Raw genomic sequence first — 12,441 nt, 5'->3', positions numbered from 1 at the left:
GTGAGGTGGCTTCTAGACCAGCAGGTGAAGACAGAGAGGCGTGTGCGGCCCGGAAGACGGCCAGGCTGGAGCGAACGCTGGCAAGCCAGCAGCACACACAAGGCGAAAGACACCTGGCCGGGCAACCTGGGGAGCCCGAAAATGTGGATGGGAGGCAGAGAAGGTTCTAAGACAGGACCAGCCTTGCGTATTTGAAAGGGAATTAAGGAGCCCGCAATGGGGACTGAGAAGCACCTGCCGTGGAGGAAGGTGGGAAACCAAGAATGGGGTGTCCCAGAAGCCGAGAGAGAAAAGTTTCGGGGAGGCAGGGGATCCGTGATGTCATATGCTATTGAAAGGCGGAACAGGGCCAGGACAGAGGAGCACCCGCTGATTCCACAGTGGTGGCCACCGCAGACATATGTGTCCCAGCAGAGCAGAAAGGGCAGAGCCTGCTGGGGGGCGGGGGGCAGGAGCTCCCGGGAAGTCGGGGAGACCAGCTAACTAGTCCTGAATTTTCCGACTGCAGGACCTCTCTGCCTGGGTCACCTTTTTTTGCTGCCCCTCCCCCTCTGTGACGTGACACCCATCACTGTGTGGGACGTCTCATCACAGTCCTCAGGTGCAGCTGATCTCTCCATCGTAAATGCACCTGTTTGCGGCTTATGTCGTGTCACCAGGTGGAGGCGGGCAAATGCCATCGACGCTGGAATTTTTTTTTTCCAAATTTTTTTAAATGTTTTATTTATTTCTAGGAGGAGAGAGAGAGACAGCGTGAGCAGGGGAGGGTCAGGGAGAGAGGGAGTCACAGACTGAAACAGGCTCCAGGCTCCGAGCTGGCAGTCAGCACAGAGCCCGACGCGGGGCTCGAACCCACAAACCGCGAGATCATGACCTAAGCGAAAGTCGGACGCTCAACCGACTAAGCCACCCAGGCGCCCCATCGACGCTGGAATTTTCATCCATATTTCCAGCGATGGTGGCAACAGAAGCAGAAGAGAAGTCGGTTGGTCTGTCCCCATTGCCAGGCAGGGCCGGTGGACAGAGGGAGAAGGCCGGGGGGCTGTCGACTGAGCGTCCCTCCCATCCCTCCACCTCCAGCCCCCTCTGCCCTGATCATGGGAAGTGGCCGTTCCTCCATGAACCGCCTCGGTGCCCAGAGCTGCGCAGGTGCAGCCTCCCCAGCCCTTAGGTTAGTGCGTGTGCAGATGGGTCCCCGAGGGCGGCCCCGCCCCCGCCCCTGCCCTTTCTCCAGGGGTCCTGGGGGAGAGCCCAAATCTGAGCTCACTCCTTCACCCAGCACGAGTCACTGGGAAATCGACCCACCTTATGTGTCATCCATTTATTTGGCATGAAAAAACCCAAAAAACCCACATTTTCCCTTTGTTTTGACGGTTGCCTTCGCACTGGTGGCTTGCTGGAGTGGCAGAAGTCTTGCTGGCTGAGTTCTGCTTCTCCGCTCTGTTCTTAAGGTACAGAGATGTTCTGTTCTTGGCCGGAAGCGGGTTTGGGTTTTTTTTTTTTTTCTTCACAAATATATTTTAAATAGAAGTTCTTCACCACTGACTTTCGTTGAGATTGTTCATGGGTGGAGGGGGGTGGTTTTAAGCGTCGGATCTCCCTAGGGGAACTTGTCCTTGCTGAGCACTAAAGCAGCTGCATTCCAGCCACGCCACCCCCCCGCCAGGAGCTCCGGGCAGGCTTCCTGCCTTGCATGGGGCTCGCTAACAGCCAACATGGGAGGGGGGGTCCTGAGAGCAGCAGCCACAGGGGCACCAGGAGGGGCACCGAGGCCCCATGCGCGGTGTGGGGCACGTGTGAATCCGGTTTGCTCACATTCTGCATGAGGCCCCGTGGGCAGCGGGCAGCGTGCGCGGACGCACAGGGGCTCTCCCCTAAGGGCGCTGTGCTTTCCCACGCCCACAGGTACCGCCCTCCCCACCCTTCTGTGCCCCGCCAGCTCCCCAGCACCCCTGCCCACCCCCGCGGGGCCAGTGCGCCCTGCCCCCCGGAGGCATTCCGTGGCCGCCCGGCCCCAGGCAGCCCAGCCACCACTGTCTTGCGGAGGCTTCTCCTGTCATCCGTCAGATGTGTCCGCTCCCCACCCCTGCGGCCCGCGGTGGCCGTCCTGTCCCCCTGGGATCACTGCACCGGCCTCTTCACTGGTCTCCTTGTTCTGTGTTGCTCTCTACTGACTCACCCTCTTTTCCTCCACTTTGCAGCAAGGATGGTTTTTCTTTTCTTTTTTTAATTCTTTTAATGTTTTTTTTTAACTTATTTCTGAGAGAGAGAGAGAGAGACAGCGTGAGCAGGGGAGGGTCAGAGAGAGAGGGAGTCACAGACTCTGAAACAGGCTCCAGGCTCTGAGCTGGCAGTCAGCACAGAGCCCGACGCGGGGCTCGAACCCACGAACCGCGAGATCATGACCTAAGCGAAAGTCAGAAGCTTAACCGACTAAGCCACCCAGGCGTCCCATGGATGATTTTTCTAAATCACAAGTTTTATCATGTGATTGCCCTGTTTAATCATGTAGAAGGTTCCTGTTGCTCCGAAGTCCGAACTGCTTAATATACGTAGAGGAGGCCTTCTCCGACTTTGCTGTGTATCACATCCCCTGGGGATCTTAAAATGCAGGTGCAGATTCAATACATTGGGAATTGGGCCTAAAATTGTGCCTTATGAATAGGCTCCCTGGGAGGGGGTGCCAATGCTGCTGGTCTGTGCACGACATTTTGAGGAGCAAGGGATCTGGAGGATCCGTGCTTGTGTCCCTAGCCTCCTCAGCTCTGTTCCAGCCACACTGAACTTGTGCTAGCTTCCAGAATGCATCACACGCTCGCTCACCACTGGGCCTTTGCACATGCTCTCTCCCCCTAGAGCACTCTCTTACCCTGGCCTAGTTGGCTCCTGTTCCTTTATTCCAGTTAGATCATAGATCCCACTTCCTCTAGGAAGCCTTCTCACATTTTCCAAGCCGAGGAAATAGTCTGGTATGTTGGCAGCCTGGTGGTGGTGTGAGGTGGAGGGGTAGGGTGGATGCTAGTGATTTTCTTTATGCTAAGTGACAAGGTTAAAGAGGTGAGTAAGCTGGCCTGTGAGACACAGGGTGGCAGGCAGAGAGGGTGGGGGTAGCTCTTTACTCCTACAGAAGTTTCCAGAAAGAAGGCTTTTGTGTCACCTGGGGTTTGAGAGGGAAGCATGTCTGACCTGAGGTCGTCTGGCTGTTACTCTGGCTCTATTCCGTTCTCAGCTGAGCAGTGAAGGGTCCCTGAGGTAAGGACTCCAGTCGTCCTGAACTCTGTGCACAAGGTCAGCCACACAACTGTGTGTCCTCAGGCCACCCCAAAGTCACGTCAGAATGAGCAAGGACGTTAAAAGGATGAGAACTGTTTTCAGAAACTTTTTTTTTTTTAACCACAGCTGAGAGCGAATCATAGAGACAAGTTTCTACTGTAGAGATTGTATTTCTCTTTTCTCACAAAATCTCTTCTTCTGGGGTGTTCTTTTCTTTTCTCCTTCTCACATATGTGCTCCTGTGTCCCTCTCACAAGTTTGAGTCACAAAACGAAATCCTATGCAGTTTGGAATCAACTCTCCTCGGCCAGAGAAATCCTGGACTTTGCTGGAACGGGTCCGCCAGACCCTGCGCCAGACCCAGCCCTGCAGGGAGCTGGGATGGAATCTGAAACATGTGACATTGCAGGTCATGATGCAGCGGTCAGACCTATTAGCCATGTGATCTCAGCTTGGCTACGGGCAGTGCCAGTTAGGTCTGGAAAAAGTAGGACGTTGGTGGCACAGCAGATAAGTTTAGTAGTCGGGTGTCAGAGCCAGGGGAGAGCTTGTGACACCCGGAGCGATCGAACGTCACTGCAGTTCGCGGCAATGGAAAAATCTTTTCGCCCTCCACCTAAAAAATATACCAAATAACACTTCCTTTCTGAATTTTATTTCCTCTTTTCCATAAAGGGAATGTCCAAGCCGAATTCTACCCGTTCCATGCCCTGGCCTTGCCCCCCCTGGACGTTTTCAGTGAGTTTCGCACTGTCATCGTTACAGATGGTGAGCAGTTGGTCTGTTTGAAACAGATAATGCCTTTAGTTTCTTCCCAAAGAGAACTGCCAAGTTCAGTGGGTTACCCCGTGCACCCAGTAATTAGTAGGCGCTGCAGGAAGTTAAAAAACACAGAAGGGAGGGGCGCCTGGGTGGCTTAGACGGTTGAGCGTCCGACTTTCGCTTGGGTCATGATCTCGCAGTTCGTGGGTTCGGGCCCCGCGTCGGGCTCTGTGCTGACTGCCGGCTCAGAGCCTGGAGCCTGTTTCAGTCTGTGACTCCCTCTCTCTCTGACCCTCCCCTGCTCACGCTGTCAATCTCTCTCTCTCTCGCTCTCTCTCTCTCTCTCCTAGAAATAAATAAAACATTAAAAAAAACACACACACACAGAAGGGAAATTTGAGAAAGAAATTATTTTCTTTATTTTCCTTTCCACACTAGAATGTCATCCCCATTGCCTTCAGGGAAGATTAGAGGCATGAGTCTGGTGTATATGAAAGGATAATGCATATGACAAGGAAAAATGAGTTGGGCAACAGGTGGTTAAGAGATTAGTCTTAACTAGTCTTGAACAGACTTTGAACCAGTATTTCTGACATCCGAAAGTGTGAACTCGGGTCTCCATTTTCTGCAAACCTCCAGTCCTGGTCTTCATCTGCCCTCTGGTGGTCATGGTTCTGAACAGGAAATTCCAACAGAAGAGCTCACTTGAAAAACAGCAGACCCAGTAAGAAATGATAAGCATGTGTGTACGTATGTATACGTATACGTACTCTTATACGTATATGTATATGTATATGTATATGTATATTTAAGTAGGTGTGTGTATGTGTGTGTGTGTGTGTGTATATATATATGCGCTCCATATTCTTTACCTGTTATCTTAATGGTAAACCTGTAAGGTAAATACTAATATTGTTATTTAAAAATCAAGCTAATAGGGGCACCTGGGTGGCTCAGTTCAAGCCCCGCATCAGGCTCTGTGCTGACAGCTCAGAGCCTGGAGCCTGCTTCAGATTCTGTGTCTCCCTCTCTCTCTGCCCCTCCCTGCTTGCGCTCTGGCTCTGGCTCTCAAAAATAAATAAACATTGATAAACAAACAAACAAACATCAAACTAATAATTGCAAAACATGAAGTTAATAGAGACATCAACCCATGTCACAGGAAATACATTTCCACAGGGGGGTGTCTGTGCCCCCACTTAGAACATGCCTGTGGTTCCCTCCCCAAGACTCTGTCAATTGTTGTCTTCAGAGCACCATCCAGAGCACCAGAGATCATGACCCGAGCTGAAGCCAAGAGTCGAATATTCAACCGACCAAGCCATTCTGTGTCCCAATAGTGATGGGTTTTTTTCATTGTCCAAATGTGAAAGTATGTTACATAACACCCCCCCCCCATGATGTCCTCCAGAATTTGTGCAGTCACCTGTCCTCTGCTGCCCCCGAGCACCCTCTGGTTGCTCACGTTGCCCAGGTTACCTCCAGTGCTCTGGACCTCCCCCCGTCCACTCACACCCATGCTGCACTCCATCCTGGCCGCTGTCCCGAATTCTTCACAATCCCCCTAGGTGCACCAAGACAAGGTTGTTGAGTTTAACGAACGTTCACAAAAGGTTAACAGCCATGGAAAGAGCACACACAACGCAAGGATCTGAAAATAGAAAATACAGTAAGACCCTTGGATTGCTAGTAACTTGTTCTGTGAGTGTTCTGCAAGGGTAGCAAACATTTCTCACATTTCTCACAAATTTTAACTTGATAAATGAACAATGTCTCATAATACGAGTAGAACGTGATGCTGAACGTAACATGATCACAAGTGAGCCAATGGTTCCTCCCTCCCTCTCTCTCTCTCCTTCCCTCACTGGGGACTGTGGGTGACTGTCTCCCATGCTTGGATGCTCGGTCTCAGGCGCGGTGTTTGGCAGAAATCGGTGATATTTCAGAACGTTGGAAGGTGCCCACAACTGGCACTAGTGTATTTGTCATCGCTTCCCAGCACCTATGGACAGTCCTTTGCTTTTCCATCCAAAAGCCAGCTAGGAATGCTTTGCTTCATTCTAGATCGGGCTGCCTGCAGATATAGACCCTTTCCTCTGCTGCCTTACTGCCCGTTACATGAAATACAGTCTATGACAAGAGTGGATTAATACCGAACTGCAGTCAACATCCGTTAGTGATAGTGAACGTTGTCCTACACAATAACCCGCCTCTCTCTTATCTCCCTCACACCAGCCACAAAGGTTTTCAAAGGGAAGTGCAGGTTCATTTGTTTATTTTTCTTTATATTTTGTATTTCCTTTATTACTTTGTATTATATTACAGTATTGTAATAATTTTATATGAATATTTTGGGGTTGTGTGACGAATCATTGGGCTCCCGTTATTTCTTGTGGGAAAATTCGCTTTGATATACAAGTGCTTTGGGTTACAAGCATGTTTCCAGAATGAATGATGCTCCCTAACCAAGGTTTTAGTGTATTGTCAATGGCTTCCTTAAAAAGTAATCTGCCATTGTCTTCATAGAGAATTTCCCAGTGACCAGATCTTCCCTTGGCTGCGACCTCTCTGATCTGCTGGGGTTTTCTTTTTCCCTTGACTGCTCCTCCCCTCTTGAGCCGCCAGTCTCCAGCCCCCAGGTTTCTAATACTTGTCTTATGCCTTAGTGTTCACTTGCTTCCTCCCAGACTAGGCTCCACACCTGGCTCCCTACGTTCAGATGCTCATGAAGGGGTTCCGGTCTCCACCCCAGCAGGACGAATCACCACAGAGGCTTTGAAATTGCCATTTGACACCAAATTCTTAGGGCTCCCACCCAGCCTCTGACCAGAGCAACTGAGAGTCTTGTCCGCGGTATCATAGTACCTGCTTTATCATACCACGCCCACCCCAGAGACCCTGCGATCTGCCCCCTTTCCTCTCCCCTCTACTCACCCAACTTGAGAATCACTGATCTGAGCTAACAGTTTCACTGGGAAGGCAGCGTGAGGGAGTGGAACAAATGTGAGTTTGGTATTACAACGCCTAGGTTGAAATCCTGCTTCCCTATGACCGGCCAGCTCTGCAACCAACCTTGGGCAAATTTCTGCAGAGGAATCGAATTGCCTGTCTCCACAGCATCCATTTCCTGCTTTCCCAATTGCCAATCCCTCTCCACTGCCCCAATTCCAATAGGAATCCATGAGGTTTCAGGAAGCTTGTGAGCGTGCTCCAGTTTTTTGGCCACACGAACTGGTTCAGAGGTTGTGTTTGTTAACGTCATGGGTCAAGGTCATAGTCCCCAGTTGTTTGGTCAAACACAAGTCTAGATGTTGCTGGAAAGGGTGTGTTTTTTTAGATGTGATTAATATTTAAATTAGTAGACTTTGAGTAAAGCAGATTATTCTCCATAATGCGGGTGGGCCTCACCCAATCAGTTGAAGGCCTAAAGAGCAAAGACGGGGACTTCCCCGTGATGAAAAAGTTCTGCCTCAAGACTGCAGCCTAAAAATTCTGCCTGAGTTTCCAGCGTGCTGTCCTGGAGAATTCAGACTCAAGGCTGCAACATCAACTCTTACCTGAATTTACAGGGCTGCTGGCCTGCCCTCTCCATTTCAGACTTGTCAGACTCCACAATTAAGTGCGTGAGATAATTCCTGAAAATAAATTTCTCTCTCATGTAGATGTATATAAATATTCCATCTAGAGTGCTGAACCTCTTCCTGTATTAACAGTGGGGTACTTCATTTTTTAAATATGTATACATTAGAGAGAGAGGTTTCTTTTATATTTATAAATATACATACACACATACCATGGCTCTGTGTGTGCGTGCATGTGTGTGCGTGCGTGTGTGCGCGCGTGTGTGTGCGCGCGTGTGTGTGTGTGTGCGTGTGTACCTCCTGTTGGTTCTGTTTCCCTGGAGAATCTAACACATGTCATCAAAGCCCCATTAAAGCTTAAGCCTTTTTCTGGGGATACTGGGACACAGCTCCTACCTGTGTTTAAATGGTGCTGTTCTGCTGTGAGATTTGGAACAGCTGCTAGGTACCAGCTCCGGGCTCGGATCCTAAGATTTAATGCAAGCAGCACCTCTTGGCACCTGTGGGACGGCTCCTTAGTTCCCTCATATGCAAAGTGGGATTGTAGTGCTAGCTACACAGGGTTATGGAAAGGTTTAAATGGTTTACTACTTAGCACAGTGCCTGGATCAGAGTAAATGCTCAGTAAACCCAAGTGCTGCCGCCAGTGCTGCTGCTGATAGTACACGGCCTGGCGAACAAGATGATGTACAAGAAGAGCAAGAAAATGGATTCAGAGCCCTGATGGCTTCTCAAACCTCTAGGTAAAACTGTCATGGCTGCCAAAGCCATCCTACATCTGGGCTTTTCAGTGACACAAGCTCATACATTCCTTTCAGTTTTTACACCTACTGGGGGTGAGTTTTTATTTCATCTGCAGTGCTGAACATCTTCCCGTCTTCACAGTTGGGCAGTTTCTCTTTTCAGATCCACAAGCATAAGACCTATAGCCCTTTTTCCAGAAAATGGAGCTACCTGTCCAGTCTCGTAAGGGTGACAAGTTTCAGTGGTGCCAGGAACCCTATTTCTACCCATCAGCAGGGTGATACCTTCAATTCCTGGAAGGTGATTGATTCCCCTATGGCAATTGCCCAGATGATTCCTGGGTGAGGTGATTTCAGCGAAGAAGAATCAGGAAGGGCCAATGAACAATGAAAAGATGATGGTCTTGAGGGAAATGCAAATCAAAAACATAATAGGATGCCATTTTAATTCACTAGTTAGGTAAAAATGCAAAAGTCTTAAAAATTCTAAGTGTTGACATGTATATGGAGCCAAGGGTACTTTTCTATATTGCAGATATAAAAGGGGGATGTAAATTGTAGTCTATGAAAGAAACGAGGTGTAAAAATTGGGCTTATCACATAAAGCAGAAAATGTCTTTATCCTCTGAGGCAATAATATTTCTACCAGGTCTATCCCTAGAGAAACTCGCAGGTATAGGTATATGTCATATGAGACATTTACAAGAATGTTGGGCACTGCATTGTTGATAAGAGCAAAAAGGTTGAAGCAAGCATACACAGGGGGATGAATAAATTAAATGTGGAATATTTAAAGCCCTCCAAAGACAATGAAAATGAATGAATTATGGCTATATGCATCGATGTGGCTAAATCTAAAAATCATAGCTTTGATTAAGAGCACTTGCAGAGGACATACCTAACATCATTTATATAAAATTTAGAAATAAACAGTAATTATTATGTAGGGATTTATCAAGGCTGGTGGAATGATGATTTATTTTCTAATCCAGTGGTGAGTACATGGGTGCTCCTTTTTATCATTACGTTATATATGTTGTATTCTTTTGTATGCATGAACTATATTCTAACTTTTTATTGTGATAAAATCTACATAACATCAACTTTAGCTTTCTAACCATTTTTAACTGTACACTTTAGCGGCATGCCCTTAAGTACATGTTGTTAGGCATCCATCCACTAGTATCCATCTCCAGAACTTTTTCGTGATCCCAAACTGTGCTTTTGGCATCATATCCACGAGATCATTGCCAACTCAATGTCATTAAGTATTTTTGCTCTGTTTTCTTCTAAGAGGTGTATAGTTTTTAAGTTTAGGTCTTCGATCCATTTTAAGTCCATTTTTATTTATGGTGTGGTAAAGGGCCAACAGTCTTTTGCAGGATAGTACATTTTTATTTTATTTTATTAATGTTTATTTATTTCTGAGAGAGACAGAGTGCGAGCTGGGAGAAAGGCAGAGAGAGAGACACGGAGTCCAAAGCAGGCTCCAGACTCCGAGCTGTCAGCACAGGGCCCGACGCCGGGCTCGAACCCACCAACTGCGAGATCATGACCTGAGCCGAAGTCGGACTTTTAACCCACTGAGCCACTCAGGCACCCCTGTTTAAATTTTTAAACAGAAAGAAAAGAATCAGAGAATCCAGAAGGGGCCCTTCCCATTTACAATGAGGGAACTAGAACAGAGGTAAAAATCACGGGCCAAGCTCACACAGCTGGTTAAAGGGCAGCATCAGAGTCAAATCCTGCCTTGTTGGCAATGCATCGCTCTAACTGCCCAGGAGCCTAGGCGCCAGGTACTCCTACCCGGGTTTGGATCGGGTACCCACAGGCTTGCCGTATTACCTCCGTTCAGCTCCGGCTCCTCCCCCTCCCCGCCCCCTGGGCGGGCCCAAACGGCCCGGAACTGCGGAGCTTTGGGAAACGGGCGCGGGCGCGGGTGGGAGGAAAAGCCCGGCAAGTTGCTGACGGCTCAGGGACCATCAGCAATTGGTTGTAAGACGCTGACTCCAGATCCGCTTTCCCATAATCCTAGCCAGGTTTTCTCATGCGCCTCAGGACGGGGAGGGCCCGAGGGAGGAAGAGGTCCGGGGCGGAGCGTGGGGGGCGTGCGCGCAGGCTCGGCNGGCGGGTAAGTACCCAGGGCCGTGGGACGCAGCCCGGGCACCGGCTTTGTCTCTTTCTCTTCCTGCCGCGTTTGTGCCGCGGAGCGAGGCTCCCTGGCTCTGCTCCTGTGAGACTCGCTCGGGGGCTCGGTTTCCACCTATAAAATGGGAGGAGGAGTCGCGACTACCAGCGGTTTGCGTGAGACTTAAAGCAGTTAGAGCTGAAAACCTCCTGGCGGTTGAAAGGGAACGTGAGTTAATGTTAGCTTTGGGTGGGCGAGTGTAGGCTAAAGTAGGCTTGAAGTATTTTGAAACAGAATAATCCAACAAATCACTCATTGAGTGCTTAGTGCTTACGAGACGTTACGTTCTAGAAAGTTTGCACCCTGGCTGGCCGTCAGTATTCTTATTTTCAAGACCCTGCTGTTTTTGTAACACAGACCTTAAAGCAGAACTAAGTCTCCAGCTGGGGGACCCAGCTGCCTCTTGTTACTCTTAAAAAGGGGCACTCCAGGATGGTGAAGCAGTTTTGTTTTAATCAAAAAAGGGCACGCATTTAAATACAGGCTGCGAAACTGCTCTCCAGAATGTTATTTTTGATGGATTCATTGACAGCTGTCCCGCTGGCGGTGTCTTGGTGTCTAGAGCGCATCCAAAGGCCTGGTGTGGTCCTAGCCAAAGGGGTCTCGGCTTGCTGTGGTGGGGACACAACGTCAGTGTACATTCTGGAGTTCTTCCTGGGCGGTGGGAAGACTGCCTGGAGAAGGTGACGTTTGTGGATGCTGCAGGGTGACCATGGAAGGCAAGCCAAGCAGAGTTTAGGAGAAAGCCTGGAGCAGGACAGAGCAGGGAGGTGGAATGAACTGAGACTAGACCCGTCTCTTGCTGGTGGGGGAGAACCAGACTCGTGTGTGTGTGTGTGTTTGCATACATACAACATTGTTGCCTTTGAGACTCATGAAATCTGTTCCTCCCTCTCCCCAAAACGCACTGGGGCACCTCTACCAAAAATCTTACATATGGCATCACAGGGGTTCCATCTTTGGAAACTGCACCTTGCTCCTACCCTAAGGTAAGGAGGAAACTTGACCTTTTTTTTTTTTTAAGCACAGAGGAGGCAAGAGCCAGTGGAGGAGGCGTTCTTCAATCTGTTACTTGGCTGAGTGACCTTTGATAAGTCACTTCACTTCTTTTTTCTGAACCCTAGAATCATAAATGCTATGAAATGAATGCCTGGTCTACCACCTTCTTTGGAGAGGAGAATCAAAGCAGTGGTCCTTAAACTGTTTTTAGAAATCGTATTTGATAGAAACTCAGCATCTCCGATCCCCATCCCAGGTTGAGGGCATCCGAGTCTCTGGGGGTGGGGCCGAGCAGGCTGGTGGAAGCCTTCCAGGTGCTTCTGATGTCTTAAGTTTGAGAACCGCTGCTCTGAAGAGTTCAACATTTTTGTTGACTGTGATTCACAGTAATGTTTTACGTCACAATTAATACACACAGGTGCGCTACACACCTATAGAACAACAACAAAAAGGTTTATGAAAATACAATGTTCAGTGCAGTCTTCTAATTTATATTCTTTTGTATTTCCTTTTTGAAAATATGGAGGGAAGTTGGAAGTTATGGGGAAACGGGTGGAATTTGGATATGGACTGTAGATTATAGGATCCTATCAGCGTTAACTTTCTTAATTTGGAAATTGCACCGTGGCTCAGCACGGTAATGCTCTCTCCGGAAAGACGCTGAATTCTGGAGGGCTGAAGGTGCACGTGTCTCTAGCTTACACACGCGGCGTATGAGACAACACGTGAATGGTGAACCTGGGTAGAGAATATACAGAATGTTCTTGTAATGTTTCTGTAGGTTTGAAGTTATAGCAAATAAAACATTACTCAAAGGAATAGTGGTTCAGACACAGCAATCTGTGCCGTCCCCGAACGGTGGCTGCAGAGCCTGTCGCAGAGCCAGGGTCAGGGT

The 12,441-nt window shown here is 48.8% G+C and overlaps 1 protein-coding gene across 3 annotated transcripts in view; it reads left to right on the top strand.

Annotated features, from left to right (window-relative positions):
- The first annotated feature begins 10,560 nt into the window (after positions 1 to 10,560).
- CENPU (centromere protein U) overlaps positions 10,561 to 12,441 on the top strand; it is a 29,228-nt gene continuing 27,347 nt past the window's right edge. The window contains exons 1-2 of one of the 3 annotated variants that reach the window (XM_077762160.1): positions 10,561 to 10,715; positions 11,496 to 11,536. Coding sequence is in view for 1 of the 3 variants with exons in the window: in XM_077762154.1 (XP_077618280.1) it covers positions 11,484 to 11,536 (53 nt within the window). In the remaining 2 variants the exon portion in view is untranslated. Of the gene's footprint in view, positions 10,716 to 11,454; positions 11,537 to 12,441 lie in introns of those variants that run through there. The other 2 variants (XM_077762170.1, XM_077762154.1) reach the window with 2 other exon arrangements.

This window comes from Crocuta crocuta, unplaced genomic scaffold, assembly GCF_008692635.1.
Source record: "Crocuta crocuta isolate KB4526 unplaced genomic scaffold, BGI_CrCroc_1.0 scaffold90, whole genome shotgun sequence".
NCBI classification, from domain to species: Eukaryota; Metazoa; Chordata; class Mammalia; order Carnivora; family Hyaenidae; genus Crocuta; species Crocuta crocuta.
This window is presented reverse-complemented; position numbering and strand designations above follow the sequence as displayed.